Below are 21,562 nucleotides of genomic sequence, written 5' to 3'. Positions count from 1 at the left end.
GCGGGCTTTTAACTACGAAGAACAACGGCGAAAGAGAGAGGTGCAAGGGTTCTGCGCATTGCTTCTGGCGCCGAGGCACAGTGCTGCCTGTGCGCGTCCCAGCCAAGTTCATCGTGCTGTCTGCACGGCAGTTGCATTTTTATCTCAAGTGCAATAACACTTCAAGCTGCTCGTTTTAAAATTTGTTTTGTTTTCGCTCAAAAACTGTTTAACAAACGACCATAAACATGGGCTATAAAGAATTTCCAAAGGAAAGGCTTCCAAAAGAAAGGCCATGGGGCAGAAAAACAGCTGTGAGGCAGAGCACTTTCTAAGATGACATTCTTAGGAATAAATAAATCGATAAGCCCGTTTATCACAGCGCCAAAGCCAATCTAAGAGCAAACGTCGGGGATGCTGTCAGCGAGTAACAACCATGAGAATGCAAAATCAACAGAGAAGGAAACATTCTCTGAGCTCGTACCGTCCTATAGCCTTCATTTGTCTTTGGTCAGATCTCCTCAACAGGGAACAAACCCGATGGTTTCACAGAAAGCACAGGGCGTGTCTGTACCTTACTGTGCCCAAGTGACTGCTGTCGCTCTTGCAATACTCCGTGGCACAACAACTGCTCATCTCCCGTTGGTAAATGAAGCACAGCCACCTGAAAAGTACATTTCCTCACTGCTGAGAATGAGCTGTACAACACGAACCGGAGTAATAAAGACAAACTGGTAGTGTGGAATCTTATTTTATTATATTTTAAGTATGATTTCCTATGGATCGAGGCAGTTAAACGAGTTGTTTGAATGCTTCTCTGCTCCCCAGTGTGGTTTGGCACCGTCTTCATGAAACACTCAGCAGGTTTTTGGTTGATAATACGTTGAGGGATATCTTTATGAAGAGTGCTTTTCTTCATGGTAAAATTGCTCTCTCTTTTTTTTTAAACAAAAGAAGATGGTTGAACATTTTAGGTTTAATTTAAGGAAGCTGAAATGATCTAATAGTATTACAAAAAATGACACGTCTGAGTGGATGAAATGCTGATTGTAGCTTAACAGCCCCCTTTCAAAAGGCGTGCTGTAGGAGATTTAACAAGTTACAAATATATACACAATATATCACCTTAAGATGCCTTTGTCATTCAAAAAAGTTAACTGAAAAGACTGAAAACTACTGTAGGTAGCTCTTCTACAACGGGCCGTTGTTTACAAAGGCTGTAAAGCTAACTGTTTTGACTATATGCATTATATACAACGTGCTGTCTCATGGGCCATTTCCACAACAGCACGCAAAAATATTTTAAACAAGAAATCCACATAAATAATGTTTCAGTTGTAGTGAAATATGTGACCAATGATTTAAAATAAGTACCTTGATAACAGAGACAGATCCTGATGTAACCAGCACATACAGTCTGAAAGATAAAAATGGACTCACGTAATCTCTGTTAAGGCCACCAGCACCTTGTGTTACAAAGAGCACCAAGGCAACACGGACAGGGAACATGTAAGAGGTAGTGTGTCATCTGTTAAGATGTGTGTGTCCACAGAGGACTATTGTAGAGCTATAAGAAAAAGACGACATTGTATTGTGGCATAGTCCACTTTTCAGATATAGCTATTGCACATTTAGGAGCATTAGCCAGTATTGCTCCTTGGTACTGTATGTCTCCAGCTTTCCTTGGGGGGTTCCTTTGCAGTGCTGTCATACAGATCATCAAGAACACCAGAGCTCCTGAAAAATTCCATGCTCAGATGTTCAGTTCCAGGAAATTACGCAATAAAGAACCAACCAGCATTAAAAAGAGATTTAAATACTTTAGGGAAATTGCTGTAGTCTTTTCTTTCTTTCTTTCTTTTCTTTGCTTTCAAATGCCATTTCTCCTTCTTCCTGAGGTTCTTTAACCAACGGTGTTCAAAATGATTCTTCAGTTGGAGAGCAATTTTGCCTCATCTGTTCCTCTTGCATTCACTCTGCAGCAGTCCTGCACTGACGCAAAGGAACCAGGACACAAAACTCAAAGGAAGCACACCAAGCCACTTTCTATGAAGTGCTGCTGTCCTGGTTTGAGATGAGGAAGTGTATGAACTTGAACAACTGGAAGCTGATTGGTGTCCTGAGTGTGAAAAAAGAACTGTGTCTTGTGCCAGCTGCCATCCTGAATCTGCAACACACAGAGGCAGAATATTAAATTCACATCAAAGATGAGATTCAAAACACAAATGGAAGCTGTGCTTAAAGGGTGAGAGGAGCGTACGTAAGCATCTCTTCTTCCAGCAGCTTGTAAAGAAACCGAGCAACTCAACAAATGCCATTTCTTCCATGCAGTATCAGCGCTAAAAGGTACTTACCATGCATTCATCCACAAGCACCTTCGGTTCAAGTAGTGAATTGGCTTTAAACACTTGTCCATTCCAACCTCTGAAGCTAACAGATGTCTTCTGGCCTCCCGCCTCGCTTAATCCCCACATCGGTGTGTTCAGACAGTGAACTGTGATACTGTGGGTTGCTTCTGAGCTCAGTAAATGAAGAAAGTTCATCTGCACTTTTCCAATGCCAAACTCCAGCTAAATTCCAAAAGAAATTCGCTGTTGTACTTACACACTGGATGGTCACAGCAGTGCCAAAGGACATGCATAGGTGGGTGCACTGTTTACACGTGGGAGCATGCACGCAAGTTTACGCATTGGGATCGGTGCTGAAAAGCACGATTTGTGTTCTTCAGGACAGCAATTCGTTTCTGTTATAGTGATCTATATGCACCATTCTGCTAATTAGCCTTAGAGCATAGATTCTGCTTATCAATACCTACATTCTATTAACAGACTGACAATCATAAGCATGCTTTGTTTTTATACAGAAAATTCAGCTGCTCCTTACTCAACAAGAATTTCTCCAAGAGTAGACTATGCTCAGGGACCTTACAAATGCAGGAATGCATATGGGAGTTATTTCTGATGTTCTTCAGTGGCTAAACTATATATGCAGACCTCCATGAATATAACATCTCCACTACTCACAGTGGTTTAATGACTATGTGTACTAAGGAGCAGAGACTAATGACATAAAAGAAAGCAGCCTTTGCCTAACAAGGCATTCAGCAGTAGCCAGGTGTTGAGAAGTACTGATAAATACACCCTTGGCTGCCCTCAGAGATGAGTTACTAATGTCGCTTAGAAGCACTTCAGGCTTATTTCTTTGGCTTGTTTAGGAAGGTATAAAGCAAAATGAAAGAACTCCATGAGCATGGAAGATGAGTAAATGGAGGAAGTGACAGTCACAGTAACGTACAGTGTCTCTAGGTGCTCTGTAACTTCCTGAACAGAGCATATAAGGTGTCCTTGCCAAAGGTGCACACAACATCCTCACTCCCCTATTCTCTCAAGGTCAATAAGCAGCCATTTGTTCCAAGCTCTGGTGCAGAAGGACTCCCTCAGGATGCTGTGCGTACCTTTGTCACAGACGGCGGTGTTAAACATGTCTGACCACCCGCAGTGAAGTTGCAGAAAACTTCAATGGCATCGGAAGGACAGCCAATGTTGGGGTCAATCCAGTACTTTCCTATTGGTGTAGAATCCCAGAGAGAAGACAAAACCAAAATATAATTGTTACTAAGCAATTTACTAAAATATTCATAATTCTTGGCAAGTATTAAATTTGTCATTACGATAGTTTCACTGGGAAATGGATGAAAGGGAACGTGGAAGTCTTTCCACTTCCATAATTCTATGAACAACGGATACTGAGCAAGTCTATTAACTGCTCAGAAAGTGAATTATGTCACAGTATTGATGTTACACATTCAAATAATTATTTTAGTTTGAGCCATTAATTTGACTCCTGCTGAAATATCAGCTGCTGCCAGTTTATCTGACTGCGGTGGTCTGCGGTGCACAATTTTCTTATTAGCAATCCAGAATCTGATCCACACAAAAATCATTTCTGACTGACCATAAATATGTGGGAGACTTTTGATCACAAAATGGGATTCAGTTTGAAAATTTCTCCTTTACTTCTATATGTTATCTCTGATATCTATGTAATACTGGCTAGCTACACATGCTAAAATCCAGAAACTTTATCATACATTAAAGCTAAAACAAAGATAGCTGTGACAAACTGCAACAGAATCTAATGAGAAAAGATCCATACACCAGAATACGGACGTGGGAAGTATCACTTGGAAGCAACATGGCTCACAGCTGCTCCGTGTGGAAGCCCTGATGAAAGCAGGCACTTACCATCGGACACCTTGCGCTCACAGCTCAGCAAGTCCCTGCAGATGCGTGCTGGGTTATCCCGTGTGCCAAGGGGGTTCTTGATGCTGTGCAGTAAATTGCTAAGGTAGTGCAGCGTTTTGTATATCTCTGTACTGTGATCTAGTAAAGTTACTTCAGTATTCTGGTACCTCTGCCGGGGGCCATTAGCAAATGTGTTACCACAGGGAAGAAAGACAACAGCAGTACATGCGGTGAACATCCAATGGCCATTGAAGAGCCAGACAGAAGCGTTTATAATACATGCGACCAGCCATATAAAGCAGGGTGGGAATAACATATCCCAGTAAAAAATTAGTGTGTATCATGAACATTGTCAGAGCCAGTGAAGTTACAGACAGTTTAAGATCATGCAAATGTGTCAGTATGACGTGTTGGCAGAAATATTGGATATGGGAGAAAAAGAAAAAAGGAAAAAAGTTATTGCATTTTTACAGTAAATGTCGCAGTTTCAGATTTTGAGTAGTGAAATCTATTCTTAGGCTTAATCTAGAGAATATATGAAAATACGTTTGACTTCACACATGTAAGGAGTTTCCTTGCCATCAATGAGACCACACTCCCGCATACAGTTAATATGTGTGTCAGTACTTTTGGGATCAAGGCCCAAAGGTCGCTATTATCTGTAGCTGAACAGTTATGGTCCCCTACTGGTGACAACTGATACATTTTAGTCTTCGTTAATCATGATAAAAAGGTAGAAATACTGATGTTTTCCTCAATTTCATTTAAATGGTATTTTACATATCTTTGCATATTTAATTATATTTTTCAGTAATTACTTGCAGTCTATGATCTGTTTTAAATTAAGTTTCTTCAAAGAAGCCCTGTTCTGTCTACAAATACTGTTTGTACTAGCGCTGCTCCAAAAGTAATGCCTCCTATTTTATTATGTTGGCCCATGACATCAGAGGCAGATGTTGGCAGTATGGCAGTAGAGGCTGAACCTTCCCACCAATATCCCATTGCATGTTGTTGTGTGACAGATGGCAGCAGAGGGGCAGTCTGACAACATGAGGTCTGACATGGAAGTGTGGATGAAGCAAAGCGGTGTCAGTGAATTCCTCTGTGTGGAGAAAATGGCACCCACGGACATTCATCATCACCTGCTGAACATTTAAGGAGATCAAACAGTGCATGTCAGCATCATGAGGCAGTGAGTGGTATATTTCAGCAGTGGCAACAGCAATGTAAATGACAAGCCATGTTCTGAACAGTCACACACAGTCTGAACAGCTGTCACACCACAAAATGAAGAGTGAAATCAGCTCATCCACGCGAATCAACTAATGATGGTGACCACGTTAAAAAATAGTCTTAAGTAGCTGAGAATTTGCTCTGTCAAACAGTATCACTGTGCTCTTTGTAGCTGTTGTAGTTTTCATGGAAATGAATAGGAGGCATTACTTTTGGAGCAACCTAAGCATAATTGCATATCCTGTATGACAAGGTAAATACGGTGTAATACATTACCTCCATCTGCAGTGCAGCATTTGATGCAATCAAAGCCTGAACAGCAGCATTGATGTCTACTATTTTCTGAAAACAGAAAACAAATTTTTGGACATAAAGAGTGAGCAGAAATATTCTAAATTGCAGGAGATAAATTTTGGAGTATTGTTGTAGGAACATAAAGATGATCGTAATGTTATCATTTTAGAAAATAATTCACAGACAATACTTTTCAAACAGAATTTGTCCTTCCATCCCCAAAGAAAACAAGCTTCCACCATGATAAATCATTATTTGATTTTTATCCACATCCCAATCCCCATTTTAATGATCATATTGCTGGAAGATGGAAAAAAATATGCTACAATAATAGTTACAGATCAATGCCTCAGCTTAATCCCTCCCAGCCATTTAATTTGTACAGCTGAGAAAACCAGTCTGCACAAGTGTGAAAAGGTGTGATGCCTCTCAAGATTAGCATATAAAGAATGTTTGATCTATTTAAATAGGTGCAGTTTATGCCATATTCTCTCATCTGACTTTTGTGGCAGAAAGGTCACAGGACTCCTACCAACTGAAAACATCACTCCTGCTGAGAAGTCTTTGTTTAGCAAAACTGCCACAGTTGCAGGTTGTTGGCTAAGGAAGGAAAAGGAAAACTGAGGTGAAAAAGTTTGACTGAGGCATAATTGAGCTCTGAGAACATCTGGTGATCTGTAACTGCAGGGTCTGTGCTGCTACGGATTGAAGTCGTTTTCATGATGCACAAAAGAAAAATGAGATGACTGACCTAAATGCAGCCTTTGGACTAGGAAGCCATTGCCGTGTGTCTTCATTCCCTACACCTCGTGAGATGTGCAGAGCAGACACCAGGTTTATTTATTTTTAACAAATTAAGGAAGCCATGCAAACAAGTAGGTCCTGTGGTTGGCCCCAGTTCTCAGATTATGTACACCATCACAGGTTTAGGACGCTTCAGAGATTGAGTCTGAGGGCTGTATTGTTGTCAGGTTAGTTACAGTACTTACTCTTGGTCCTGGTGGCCCAGGTGACCCCTAGAAAATAGGGGAAACCACATATTAGATGCTTCACACATTTATATAAAGCAACCACAATGCAAAAACACAGACCTTTTTTTTTTAATGCACTTACAGGTGCCCCTGTCTGGCCCCGAGGTCCCTGGGGTCCCTGGAAGAAACAGAGATAAAATGCAACAGTTATGGTTGAACATCTCTGCTTTTATAATTATGTATTTTTTTTAATCACAAAATGCCACAACACATACAGTGAAACCAAGAGGTTTGTGGTACAGGCCTTGGTAGAACTGGAATTGTTAATATTCTTAAAGTACCACGACACCCTGGGAACGTAGAATATTCTTGTGAGTATTTCTGGGTTGGCTAGTTACCAAAACTTGTTTATCTGATTACATTTGGTATAAAAGTCATTCTTACTCAAGCTATGATTACAGAACGTATCATACAATGTGCCAGCATTATGTGCATGTTGCTGATACAAATACTACAGTGGACAAATGATCATAAAAGCATTGTAAAAATGTTACAGGCTGTCAAAAAGAACAGACTGATTTGCTTGTCTCCACAAATATCTGCTGGGCATTTGTCAGCTCCATTTACCAGCAGCACTACTTTTCAGGTAGAACGCATTAGGTTCCAGGTTTAACAGAGATATTGCAGGCTTCCTCCTTATTAATGACATTACGTCCACGCTCCCAACCTTAAGGACCATCATTTTAGTATATAGGATGATATGGTAGGGAGCAGGGGATAGGTGCTTGGCCCTAGCTCATAGTGCCTATGGTTCATAGTCCTAAACCTGAGCTTTAGTTTTGCCTTAAGGTGGTATACGTACCCTTCCAAACAGTCTCCCTCATCTGAATGAGCCCTTCTATTCACATTGAGACAAAATGATACCTGTATCTCTGTTAAATTCCCTTCTTCATTCCCTATATACTGAAAGCCTCTAGGAGCTGCTGTAACATAAACAATACCAAGAACGGTGACAAGGAAAATAGTAGGTGACAGTGGCTTAATACAAGCAAAAGAGAGGAATGAAAGGCACAGAGCAGATCTGCATTATGCATGAGTAAAACCATTTAACCTATCTGAGTTTATTTAAGCAAAGCACTCCTCAGCTATTGCTGTGTATACCAATTATTCAAGCACAATGAGCTGTTCCAGCAAAAGCACTCATATGCCACCATAGTCACGCCAGAATTAAGTTTCTGCCAAAAGAGAAATAATCTTATCTGACATGGTAATGCAGCAAATATTGTGAGGTTAGTCTAGCCAAGGAGGTATCAACTCATAAACCACTTAACATAGCAGTAAGAAGTATTCCTGCTGTGAGATTTCACAACAAGATCCATGTGAGAGTCACTGCAAGCTACAACTGCTGACCATGGGCTGCAGCTGGCCCAGCTGGAAAAGGCTCAGATAAGAATGGATTCAATCTTATATTGATTTATACGTATTTAAATAAAGAGGACCTCAAAGCAAATAGCAGTAATTTAATAAGGCTTCAAATTCATCTTTATTGAGACAATGGAAGCTGCATTTCTCACTATTTCTACACATGCTCATAAGTTAGAGCGCATGGCAGCCACCTGGAAGCGTATCAGATGGGATTATGATGACCTCTGCAGCTGCACAAGGTGACAAGTGCCTGCACGTCACCTGCCCTTCTCATGCCAGAGGGGTTCAGGTGCTGGATTGGTGCTGTCACGTTATTCCCAGCACTACAGCTATACCACCCAGAGCCTGAGCTCTATGCTTTCTGCGTGTTCTGTGTGAGAACTGAAACAAGCTGTTCCTGAGAATTTAGAGCTATGGTCTTCTGACACTTAAGTAAGACAAACTTAATGGCACAATTTAATGACTAAAAGTCATTTTCTAACTGGTGCATCCCGGCCCTATTTATGTTTCATCCACTTGTAACCGTAGAAGGGACTCGTAAGTCATTTTGTAGGTAAGTGTTTACTGTTATTTTACAAAGGCATTAATGATTAGTTTTGGAAAATGGATTTCAAAGAAAGAGTCACTTTAGCATATGCAGTAGAACAAAAAACACTGCAGGTCCTGTGGCAAGTACCTCACCTTCCCTTTTTACTCTGATTTTGATTACTGCACAGCCTGAAATTTCGTTTGAAATCCTATTGCTGTGAAAGAGGCATAAAATATTATTTTTATTACTCATTATTACAAAACGGATGGGAGATGAGTTCGCAGAGATGATATCTACTTCACTATTTTGTGGCAGACCTTGGCTGATACAAACAAACTGGATGTCACAGAGCTGACCTCCTCACCTAATCCATCAGATCAGCAGCTCAGGTGCTGTTGGGCTGCTGTGGGATACCTTCAATGCCGTGTGGATGCACAGCTGCTCTCTATGTTTGTGCTTGAAGTATCTTTAGTATGAAATGAAAGTGCAAAAGAGAACCTTGACAGACAAACGTGACAGTGTGAAGATGTACTTGTTTATCTTGGTTCAGGACTGGATTATGCAAACAGCAGGTCAAGCAAGGCACAAAGTCTTCAACAGTTTGTCCCTAAGTAACCACTGCTCTCTGATGAATAGATGCCTTTGTTCTCTGAGTGTTGAGATCTAGAAATTCCAGGGAATTTTCCAGATGACTGAATACTTCAGTTACTATTCTATATTCTTGGCATATGTCGCAATTTTAAAACTTCAAAACTTCAGGGATTAGAACAGAGGAAAATTGTGGTGGCTTCTGACACAGAACTGAATATTTAAAAATCCCTAACTGCACCGTTCCAAGGATTTTAAGGGATCTTGCAAAAGAGGAATGGGACCTGTCTTGGTTCACTGTCACCTTGCCAATAAAACCTATCTGGGAAAAAAAGATAAAAACTGAATGCTATTTGTTAACTGCTTTGGGGGGGGGATATTAAATTTCCTGAATGCATTAAAACTTAGAAGACTCATATCAATTACTTTTAAAAGTCTTTAGAATGTAGCCAAACCGTATAGAGCATGTTGAAAATCCTGTAAAGATGTTACATTCTTTCTTTCTGTTGCAGAGCAGCAGAATAAGGTTGAATTACACTTTTTATGGATTAAGCTAATTGCAGAATGTTTCACTGGAATGTACGGGATTACCTTTACAAATCTACTTCATTTACCCTTTGATCATGCCAGAATTTAAGTGAGAAGATCCTACTATAATTCCAGCGTACTGAGTATAATCGCGGTTGATAACAAAAGCAGATAATAGGGCTGTTAGTTTTAGTGTGCTCTTTAATTCTTTAACCACCCTGTATGCTAGTACAGAAGTCCAAAGGGCAAAACTTCAGCCTTCTTCTAACACTGATTTCACATCAACTGATAGACATGTTTAACTTTGAAAACATGACCAGCCCCAGAGATGTCCATATTTTACACGCCTTCAGAAACTTTTGAAGAAACAAAGTAAAATATTTATTTAAAATCAATAGAAATGATTATAAAAAAGAAATTTGACACCCCAAAATGGTAACCTTTCCATGACTGCTTTTGCTATTTTGAGGTTATTTCACTGCATCTCAGAATGGGTAAACCATTATAACAGCATAGTACTCTGGTATACCGTACAGTGTACTAGCTGTTATTAATGACGGTACATCTAAGACAAATGATTGTAATAGAAAATTACAGACTCTGCTTTATCGTGTTTTATTTTACTGTTAGCCTTAGAATAGTCAAGTGCTGGAACACTTGCCCCAAAAGATTATCCAATCTCCATTCCTGGAGGTTTTCAAGACTCAGCTGAATACAGGTCTGAGCAATGAAGTCTGATTGCAAAGCTGATTCTACTTAAACAGAGCTTTGGACGTGAAATACCTCATGATCCAAACAACCTGGATTATCCTACCACTCTATACTATAATCTACTACGTATTACTAATGACATGCCATGAAATTTTAAAAAAAGTCACCCTAAACTATAAAAGTTAAACACACTTTCAGAAATGTCAGAATATTCTATAAGGCTTTCCATGACTTTCTCAATGTTTTAATGACAGCAAAATGATTGTTTTGAATTGGAAAATAATTTTCATTTTATTCCAAGAACCCTCTGTTTCTGCCAATTTTTTTGCTAGAAATAGCCTACAGGACCTGAACTTGACACTAAACAAGGAGGTATGATTTTATATTCAATGTTTTTCAGAGGATGGGAGAACGTTTCTTTCTAGTATTGAACGCTATTCCTAAAAGACTAAAAATTTTTCATTAATACTTAAAATCTCACAGAAAAGTTGAAATTTCCATGATTCTAGCATGAGTGCCAACATTGGTTTTGAAGGTGTAAATGCAAGCTCAGAACACGCAGTTGGATGCAAATCATTTTATCTCCTTCATACATGAAAACAGTTGGAAATATGCCCTTATCTTGGCTACATATTGAAAACTGCTGCACTTTGTGTAGTTCAAAATTAAGCATCCTTTTTCAGAAAAAAATCTTAAAAGTGGAATTCAGGTAATAATTTCTTAAGGAGTAGCACCACTAATGGAAAAGATATTTTTTTCACTGCTTTTTGTGCATGTGTGTGTGTACGTGTGCCCACATTTCTAGCTCTATGCTGTTACAGGCATTCTTTAAATAGAAGATGAGAAACAGTTAAGATGGTTAATAGAAAGAATTGAGAGCCTAGTTTCCTCTTACTCTGAGATAGGAATTGTCGTATTAGGATCAATGAGGAAAGCTCCTTGAGATAAATACATAAAAGCTTCATTCTAAACCTTAATTCTTTGAGTTTTTATGATTTATTTTTCAAAAACATAATAAAACAGGTTGGAACCGTACGTAGGTGGATAATAAACACAAAATCCATTAAAATGTGAAACTAAATGACCTTTGTGAGGTGGGATGAAGGGCAGGGTGAGAGTAGCAGGAACAATATTGCGTTGGCCAGTTACAGGAACAGGAAGCAATTGTCACATAAACTAATGCTGTAGCTATCAACTAAAACTGCATTCACATTTACTGTAAATAAGATAAATTGACACTTGCTTTCCATGTAGCCATCATCAGTTGGATGCTTTACTAGCTCAAACACAATTTTTAAATAAAACCAAATATTTAATAGTGGACATAAACTAATGTACCTTTCTTACTAAGAATCAGAGCACAGCTTGATTAGCTATCAGTGCTGCCTGCTGTAACCAGAGCCAGCATGCAGCACATGGACACCAGCCTCCAGCTCCTGGCTTCTCCTGAGCTTTCCCCTCTCCAGAGAAGAGCACGCAGACACGAATGTGGTGCTGTACGCACACCCTGCTGTGAGGCACTGGAGTGTTGACAACAAATGGGACAGAAGATTTTGCTTTTAGATCTGAACTGTAACAGATGTGGGGTACGTGCCTGCTTTATGACTGGGAGCCATACTGTTTGACACAGGAGCCTACTTGCACAAGGAGAAGTCAAGCTTTTGACTTGCAGTCCTAGCCTTCAGGGCAGAGCTTTGCCCAGCACATCAGGGACCTCTGGCTGGCAGAGCAGACAGGAGTGTGCTCAGCATTACACAGGAATACTTTTCACACAGCCAAGCAAATGAAAGCACAGAAGTGGTTTCAGCTTACCATTTCACCCCTTGTGCCCTTTTCACCTCTCGGTCCCTGTAAGAAAGAGAAGCTGTTAAGCCAGCATGCTTTCTAGCTTCTAGGACTTCAGCAAATCAGTGTGTGTGTGAGAGTCATACAGCTCCCATGAAATGTCCACCTGTGGAAGTATTTACTGCTCTGGGGCTTTAATTTTTTCTGCATTATTAGTAAATGAAGTTGTTTGAAAACAGCTTGTAAATCCTATATTTGAAAAACTGATTGTTTTCTTCAGATTGCAGATACATTTTTTTCCTCAGTAATTTTAACTGTCAGTGTTCTCCCTTTCAGTTGGCGGTACTCTCCAATCTGATCCATCATAGTGGGAGGTAAGTGTTTCACCATCTTACGAACTGGGAGCCAAACCTGGTACACTCTACCACTGAAGAAATACATTGGTTACATATCCACTTTCATTAGTTCTTCTCTCACAGCCAGATTACATACTGTTTTTCTGTCTCCATGGCTTTTTTTAGCTAGATTTTCACTTATGCTGTGTTACATACAATATAAAGTCTATTAAAACCTTTGTACATTTATATAGAACTGTTTTCCTCCTACGTGGCAGTGAAATGAATACAGGAACACTTAAAGTGTTGCTTTTTTTCCCAACAGGTGGAAAGAGAAGTCTAATTATCAGAGGAATTATCCCTTCTCCTTTTATTTTTCACTTATAAATAGTCATATATATAAATTTTATCATAGAGTTGCAGAATAGTAATGGTTGGAAAGGACCTCAAGATATCATCCGTTCCAAACTCCTACTAAAGCAGATTCCTTTCAGCAGGTTGCACAGGAAAGCATCCAGGTTGGTTTTGAATATCTCCAGAGAAGGAGACTCCACAACCTCTCCAGCCAGCCTGTTCCAGCACTCTACCACCCTCAAAATAAAGAAACATTTCTTCACATATGGAACTTCCTATGTCACAGTTTGTGCCCATTGCCCTTTGCTCTGCCATTGGGTGCCACTGAAAAGAGCCTGGCCACATCCATTTGACACTCAACCTTTAGATACTTATAAGCATTGATAAGTTCTCTTCTTAGTCTTCTCCAGGCTGAACAACCTCAGCCCTCTCAGCCTTTCCCTGTAAAAGGGATGCTCCAAACCCCTCATCATCTTTGTGGCCCTCTGCTGGACTCTCTAAAAGTTCCCTGTCTTTCTTGAACTGAGGAGTCCAGAAACTGACACAGTACTCCAAATGTGGCTTCACCAGGTCAAAGTAGAGCGGGAGGATCACCTCTCTCAACCTGTTGGCCACCCTCTTTTTAATGCAACCCAGGATACCATTGGCCTCCTTGGCCATAAGGCACACTGCTGGCTCATGGCCAACCTGTTGGCCACTGAGACACTCAAGTCCTTCCCCACGGAGCTCCTTTCCAATAGAAATATTATATATACCTGTTATTTTGAGGATAATTATTTCAAATTTTAGACATTCTCCTGACATTGCCTCCAAGTTCTATGGATCAGGAATTTGGAGGTATAAAAAAACACCTTCTCTGTCTATCTTCCCTGGGTGGGATCGGTGCCTTGGGCATGGTAGGCAGAGCCTGTGGATCTGAAGGTGGTCTTGTTGAACGCTGCTCTGTCCCTCGCACAGGGAGAGTGAAACAAGATAGAAACAGAGATGGGGGCAGAACTACCCTGCTTTAGGGAACCTAGGGAGCACTGAGGGCCAACAGAAAGACAAAGAAGAAGATTTTTCTAGAAGTGCTGCAGACTTAAGTCTGAGTAAGGACAGCCAGGTGACAGTTTATGTGCTGTTGTACACCTTGATCTGCTCACTGCTGCTGTAGTCATGTCCTCTGTATGCTAAACTTCAGCACAATGCCATTGCAATGATTTTTTTTTCATCATCTTGTTTGTATCAGATGCTGAAATCACATATACGTTAACTTGCCAGCATGGTACCAGTACAAAGATGGTCCTGCTAGTTGCTATTTGCAGATGGCAAAATAAGATAGTGGCCAGCCATAAAACAGATCATTAAAAATGAAGGTAGGTGGAATAACCAGAGTACGCAAAAGAAAAGGGAAACTTACAGGCCTGCCAGTTGGGCCCGTAATGCCTTCTTGACCAACAGGCCCACTATATCCCTGTAAACAAACAAACAAAAATATTAGATGACTGAGTTTTCAAAATGAAGAAAATCCTTATGACACATCCTTGTTTCAAGTTGTTCAGCATTGGTAAAAATCCAAAAGATCTTGGCAATATTCTTGTCCTGAATAGTGAATGCTCTGCTATATAATCAACAAGGTAATTATTTTAATAATTATTAATAGTTATGCTAGGAAAGCCCACACACATTCATTTATATAAGAGTTGATACACTAAAAATAGTGGAAACTTAAATACTCTGACCACCAAAGACCAATTATTTATTGAGCTACAATCACTATTACCTTGAGCCATATTACTGCCCACAAGTACTCTTGTAAGGCTACTGGTAAATACTGCTATAATATGATTTTACCATTCTGTTTCATTTGGACTGAACAGCTCATTTCCAGTGTTTATGTTGCATAGGAATGTTTAGAAAAAGAAAACAGCTATTAGAGCAAGGTCACTAAAGCCTTTGCTCTGCATCTGGTTAACTAAACTGCAGGAGTTCTGCGATGTCAGTGGCAGCAGTGAGAGAAGAGAATTTTCCAGTAAGACTTCCTGTGCTGCAGACTTCCCCCATTTGATGCAGTAAGATGGATGCATGCTCCCAGATTTTACACAATGCTTTCACATTTTTGTTAAGAAAGTACAACATCATGAAGGTGTCATGCAGAATGAGCTAATGCAGACTAGTAACCTTATGAAAAAAGAAAGGAAATACATTTTTAGAAGGCCACTTATTAATTCTCAATGCCTAAGTACTAGTCTCTCTTACAGTAGGCAAAGTTTGACCCTTGTTTGCTTCACTGTTAGACAGAGTTATGCAATCAGCACTGTGGTCAGTAAAAAGAAAGAGAGGTAAATAAATGATGAAGAAACTTGCGTAGATAAAGTTGTACTAGGAGAGTGTCACTGTCAGCAGAACCTGCTTTTATCCTTAAAATTGGGAGCCCAGCTCTGCTTATGTATCTGCACCCACAGTGTAATCACACCAGTGTGGCGGAACAAGCAAAGGGCTTCTAGTGGAAACAGTCTGAGAGAGAAAGGTTTGTGTAGAGGGTTCTGGTCTTATAATACAAAAGAAGACCATTCCTTCAGCTGGAAATGTGTGAAACCTGCAAGCCTTCCTGACAGTCTCCTTTATGGAGTGAAACACTTACAATTTGTCCTGTTGGGCCTTTTGGGCCCAGAATTCCAACCAAGCCAACATCTCCTGCAGGACCCTGAAAATACAAGGGAAAAGCTTAGTCAAACATAAACACCAGCTATCAGCTTGGTTTAAACTCTTGTAAGCAGTGGAAGATAATTTCTCAGAGCTGTAACAGTGAAAATACCAAGCTCGCTGACCCAGAACATTCATATTTGGACATGGAGTACACAGCTCTGGCTACAGTGTTCCAACAAGTTCAGACACACTCTGAACAAATTATTGTTAAAGCTGATTAAATCTGTTCTTCCCTAATATTTTCACTCTGTAAATGGCTTGAGATCTAACAGAAAAGAACAAACACATACTTTTGGACCTGGGAATCCTTGAAACCCCATCAAACCTTGATCTCCATCTTCTCCCTGTAATAGAAGCAGGCATCCTCACTTATTCCATGCTGGTAACTCTTGGAATAGTTGTTTTGCCTCAACAGCTGTGATTACGTACAGTCTGTCCCTTGGCTCCAACCTCTCCCGCTGGCCCCTGGTCACCTTGTGATCCTGGATGGCCTCTTTTACCTCGCTTTCCTGGATGACCTTGAAGTCCCTCTGCACCCTGAGAATAGGAAGAAAATGCATCTTAATATATACACTTTAGGCCATTTCCAGTATGGTACCTCCCTGTGAAAGTGCTCAAATGTACAAAGTGAAATACAGAACAGGAAGATGAGGAGTAAATTTTAAAAAACTATCCTTTGAACATGGCATAATATAGCTGTGGAACTCCTTGTTGTTAGACTAAAATTTTGCATCAGTTCACATAGGAACTGGGCAAGTTCATGTTAGAGGAATTCTCTGAGGACAATGAAATGCATAGAAATCATGTCTAGCTCAGGAGATCACCAATCTGCAAATAATCTGCGTTGGGAACATACAACTTTCACGATCACTTTGTGCTTACACTCTTTGGTGATTCCTTTTAGCTCTAAGAAAGACTTCTGGCCTAACTCAGTATGTCTCCTGCTAATACTTCGCAAAACTTGGTAACCCATCTCCCCTCTATTTCCTGCCTTTTTCAGGTCACAAGCTTTTCTGAGCAGGAACTGGCTCTTTTCAGTTCAACATCCAGACCAAGCAATATAAACTGGACTGGAGGCACTGGCAATAAACACTACTAACAGTGAATACAGCTTTTACAAAATATCTTTATGAAAAGATAATAGACAGTATTTCCCTGCCCAGTTTTCAATTAACTTAAAGCATTAAAAAGTGCTTACTGTTGAAATCACACAGAACACAGCAAATCACCATTTTCAATGAAAAATTTGTCTTTAAATGGTGAAAATTATTTGTGATGTTTCCTTTCTTTGCTTTTAAACCATTGAAATGAGTCTAGCTGATACTATCAGTAGAAGCTGAGGAGGCCAGCACAATCTGTAGTCATGCCTTTCAGATAACTCCTGTCATCAATTGCTTGTATGATTAACAGTAGCATGGTGTTTCCCTACTCACTGCATACGATATGAATACTAAGCAGTATTAGTAGTACTGCGCTTAACAATATGATTTGATGTGCATACCTTTAGCCCGGGTGCTCCCATGGGCCCTGGCATGCCTGGCAATCCCTTTGGACCTCGAGCTCCAGGATAACCTGCCAGACCTGCTAAGCCTGGGCTTCCTTTATTACCCTTAATAAATTGAAAATTATTATTATTAGCAGAAAAGTCAAACATGTTTTCACTATATGCCGAAACAGGCCTGGAACGTACAATCAGCTAAAGCTACTTAATGCTCTCTGTATACATGGATAAACTGACAGTACTCCAAAACATACAGAAAGAATGATCAGCAGTATCATCTGGATTTCTGTTAATTCGTCAAAAAGCAAAAACCTGTCATACTTTGCAACATTGCTTCATGTACTTTCACTGTGGCACAGGCTGAAGATTCTGAGAAGTCAAATAATTGCAACATTATCAAGTCACTGTTAAGCAAAACAAATGTTAAGCACTTCTTAGCCCACTGTCCCGGGGACAGAGAGTGACTGCAGCCTCTTTCGCTCTTTCTTTTTGCAGTTTGTGACACCTTCTGTCCAATGCAGCACCGGCGAGAAGAGTAGCTTCCCAGTCTCACTCTTCTGCACTCACTGCACAGCCCAGGGCGATGGAGGTGCCGTCAGAATGGACCTGCTCTGTCTGTTGGCAAAATCGGGATGATGTCACCTACGTGACCCCCTGTCTCCACCAACTTTGCTACAGCTGTGCGTTCAAGAAGAAGCTGGGATGTGCTGTATGCAGGCACAAGATCAGGACCATCCATTATTCAGTGCGGTCAGATGATGATTACCTCAAGTGTTCTTGCCATGCAGTTCACAGCACACTCAGGTTATGGTCTGCAGGGTGAGCAGGAGTCTGCAGAGCCCGTGCTCCTGCATCCCGAGCACAACTTCCCACATGAGGTCTGGGCTGCCGTTTTTGAAGAACATCCAGAAGACCTCAAACCCCTGCTACAGTGGCACCAAGAAGAGATCAACAGGATCTGTGGCAGTGGATGGTGGAAGGTGTTTGAAGGACAGTGCACCACCATAGGCTTCCTATGTATGCATGGACTCAGCCAGGTAGCCTTATTACAGAGGCTGCAGCCACTCCTCAAGGACCACATGGTGCCCTTTGTGAAGAGGTTCATCACCACTGTCACAGCCATGTATGGCCCAGAACTCTACTGGCAGCAGGACAGCTGGGACAAATGTGCTCCAGGAGGGCAATAGGACAGCCCCACAGCCACCCTCAGCCCCACTGCCTGCCATCAGAGTCCTCCTGCCTCTAGCCCAGGCCACTCTCAGCCCTGCAGGCTCCAGTGCTGAGGAGCTCCCTGGTGTTCTTCATGGCAGTCCCAGGTATCCCACCCACTGCCACTGTGCCCTCAGAGGAGGAGTCAGAGCAGGCAGAGGCAGTGGGCCCCTCCACCCAGGGCAGAGACTGCTCACCTGGGGGGCTCCGGCACCCCCTGAAGAGGAAGGCCCACAGCAGCCCCCTGGACTTGCCCCCACCGCACAAGAGTCAGTCACGGGGGCATGACTAGGCCGGCACTCACCGCCAGGCAAAACACAGCTCAAGGGGCTCAGAGACCAACATCTATCTCTCAGTCTGCTTCTGAGAGAAAATAAAAGCTTAAGAAAAAAAAAAAAAAAAAAAAAAAAAAGAATTTGTCTGATTTCCAAGGTGTCAACAGAACTGAGAATGGTTCCTTCTGTTAAAACACCCTAACCTCAGAAAATTGTTAATGCAGAGTGACAAAAAGAGAGGCAATGTGGAAAGCAACTTACCTTAGGGCCGGGTTTTCCCCACAGCCCAGGCTTGCCAGGGTTCCCAGGAATGCCCTCTGGTCCAGGGTAGCCCACTGCTCCTTTCTGCCCTGCTGGTCCCGGTTTTCCCTTGAAATAAATTCAAATTAAATATAACACAGTTGGCACTCCTCACCCTAACAGAGCTAGATTTCAGTCACAGTATTTCCTAAATCCTGCAGTGACACAGTTGAACATTCACAGAGATGGAGAGTTTGCATGTATGGTTTAAAATGCTATTGGCTTAACCTTAGGCTTGCTAGGTTGTGGGATCTGAGGAAATTCAGTCAAAAACATGGCGTTGACCCTTCTTGCACCCCAAGCCTGGAAGATGGCTGATGGATTATTAAGCAGAAGCAAGGAAACCTGGTAAAGTCATCCAGGTATCTCTGTAAACAAAACTAACCACACCTCTTTTTTTTTTTTTTTTAACTAGAAAATTAATGCCATACATTTGCAAATTTATGCTGTTCAAATCTGCATACCTTAAAAAAAAAAAACGACACAAAAACTTCTAATTGGACAAGTTTGTGCTAACTTGCTATACTTGCACTGAAAAACCTCACGTTACATTCACCAGGAGAACAAAAAATTTCTCTTTACAGTCATTTCCTTTTAGACTGACACATACAATTGTATGGAGCTTGAAGTTCTGCAATTATTTCTCTATGAGTATGTTTCTCAGAAATGTAAAGCATGCTAACTAGACCATGGTTCATGATAAAAAGTATATTTAACAGCTGTCTTAAAGAATATAAGTGTGCCATCTTAATCTCATTTCTAACTGTTGAGGAGTCTCACACTTATGATGTGCTGCAAGACTTCTGCTTTACTCTCTTTGCTTCTTCATTTTTCTTGCATTTCCCATTTCTCCTACATCTGCAGTGATGCTCTCTGCAGTCCTCCAGAGAGAAAAGCCAAGTATTTACAAAAGACACACAGTCTGCCTGCCTTCAAAAGGCTATTCTTCCGCTCTGCCCAGAAGGTAGAAGCTCTGTGAAGCAGCTGCATTTCGCTGGTTACCAACAATGTTTTGATGTGAGGTAGTAAAATATATTTACAAAATGGTCCTGTGTGGTATTATTTGTTAGGGGGCCAAAATAGTCTTGATGCATTTTGTTCTTGGTTCTGTTTACAGAACACCTACTGCTTCCTCCTTTCTCTTCCCTTGGGGAGAAAGGGATGCGAGTTAGCTTCTTTACAGTTACTCAAGAAAGAGCACTAAAAATTTCAGCTCAGGGCAAATGAAAGAACAAAACCTCCAGAGATCCATCATGGACATATGGATACAGTCTTGGGTAGGCCACAGCTGTTGGAGCTGATGGAAGCCAGGAGTGCACAGTAGTACAGCCCTGCACAGTATAACGTGATAACTTGCGCATGGTCTATGGGCCACATGAACAAATCATCTAATTAAGTAACTGTTCAAATGGGATGCACCTTGTTGCTACAATAGCTGCACTTCACTCCCATGTGCTGAGTAACTAAGTGTGAATCTGTATGCTTTAATACAGTCTCAAAAATTACTCTTACTTTCACAGGGGCTCCTTTACACTTCCTGGAAAATGAGAAACAGAAGGCTTTCTAGTACCACTGCCATGAGTTAATTTTGTTTTTACTAATAATTTCTGTCCTTCGTTTCTAACCAGAAGATCAGAAGGCCAGGACTGTGTTACTTACAGGAACTCCAGGTTTGCCTGCCTGACCCGTTGCTCCTTTCTTCCCTGTGGGTCCCTAAAAGTTACAGATACTTGTGTTACAAAGTCCTCCAAGATCTGAGAATTGATTTTCCTCTCCCATACAAATGTCCACATTGCCTGACTTTCAGACAGAGGTAGCAGAAAGTTTTTCAATAACTTAACACATTTAGAAAGCACTCATTAATTACAACACATGCATGACTTTTATCCTAACTCTCGAAGATATAACCACTCAGACAACACAAACGAGAATAGGTCAATTGAGTAGGAAAGAGCTCCCAAGATTTTTTTGATGTTGTTTTTAACAGTGCTCTTAAAGCTAAAGCTACATTAAGTTACTGTGCTGCAATATTACATAACATGCAGTAAAGTTAAAAAAAATAACATTCTAATTATATTTTTTAAAAATAATGTAAATATGATTTAGTCAGCAAAATTATGTTCTATTCCTTAACATCTTTTAGTTGATGAAGACATATATAACATGCACCAGTCAGAATAGGAACCCATATTCAAGTAACTTTATATTTTTTTTTAAATAGTGGAAGGCATATAAAGTAAATCCAGATGATTCAGCATTGCATTGCATGGGATTGGCTTTTTTAGACTCTTTTGGTTTGTTCCAGGTTGGATATTTGTTGCCTATTTGTAAACAGCAGCTTTAATCTGAAAGGTATTTGCAACACAAAGAGTATGTTCCCTAAGTGAAAGGCAGAGGAATGACTGATTTTATCCTATGCTGTGTGTAGTTTCTTAAAGGCAATGTATCTTGGCACGTGGTTAGGGTACATGCTGATAGTGCTTTTACATCACACTTCCTTTTGGTCGCTCCCCATTCCCCACCTACTATAGATTCTTGTATTCACCCAGAACTTTCTGAGACGTTAACAATTGTCTATGAAACTTTTCAGACAAAACATCCCATTTAAGATCC

General features: G+C 40.7%; 1 protein-coding gene across 4 annotated transcripts in view; it reads right to left on the bottom strand.

Moving 5' to 3' along the window:
• Positions 1 to 714: 714 nt before the first annotated feature.
• The window catches only part of COL24A1 (collagen type XXIV alpha 1 chain), a 116,589-nt gene continuing 95,741 nt past the window's right edge, over positions 715 to 21,562 (bottom strand). For 3 of the 4 annotated variants that reach the window (XM_015290844.4, XM_040704847.2, XM_040704846.2), the window contains 15 exons: positions 20,609 to 20,662; positions 18,911 to 19,018; positions 17,166 to 17,273; positions 16,094 to 16,201; positions 15,955 to 16,008; positions 15,600 to 15,662; positions 14,376 to 14,429; positions 12,315 to 12,350; positions 6,864 to 6,899; positions 6,740 to 6,766; positions 5,733 to 5,798; positions 4,224 to 4,392; positions 3,434 to 3,543; positions 2,334 to 2,549; positions 715 to 2,146 (listed from right to left, as the gene is read on the bottom strand). In XM_015290844.4, the coding sequence (XP_015146330.2) occupies positions 2,000 to 2,146; positions 2,334 to 2,549; positions 3,434 to 3,543; positions 4,224 to 4,392; positions 5,733 to 5,798; positions 6,740 to 6,766; positions 6,864 to 6,899; positions 12,315 to 12,350; positions 14,376 to 14,429; positions 15,600 to 15,662; positions 15,955 to 16,008; positions 16,094 to 16,201; positions 17,166 to 17,273; positions 18,911 to 19,018; positions 20,609 to 20,662 (1,356 nt within the window). In that variant the 3' untranslated portion in view covers positions 715 to 1,999. Of the gene's footprint in view, positions 2,147 to 2,333; positions 2,550 to 3,433; positions 3,544 to 4,223; positions 4,393 to 5,732; positions 5,799 to 6,739; positions 6,767 to 6,863; positions 6,900 to 12,314; positions 12,351 to 14,375; positions 14,430 to 15,599; positions 15,663 to 15,954; positions 16,009 to 16,093; positions 16,202 to 17,165; positions 17,274 to 18,910; positions 19,019 to 20,608; positions 20,663 to 21,562 lie in introns of those variants that run through there. The other variant, XR_005861877.2, reaches the window with a different exon arrangement.

The sequence above is a fragment of the Gallus gallus genome, chromosome 8, assembly GCF_016699485.2.
Source record: "Gallus gallus isolate bGalGal1 chromosome 8, bGalGal1.mat.broiler.GRCg7b, whole genome shotgun sequence".
Lineage (NCBI taxonomy): Eukaryota > Metazoa > Chordata > Aves > Galliformes > Phasianidae > Gallus > Gallus gallus.
The sequence above is the reverse complement of the archived record's forward strand: the minus strand, read 5'-3'. Positions and strand labels throughout refer to the sequence as shown.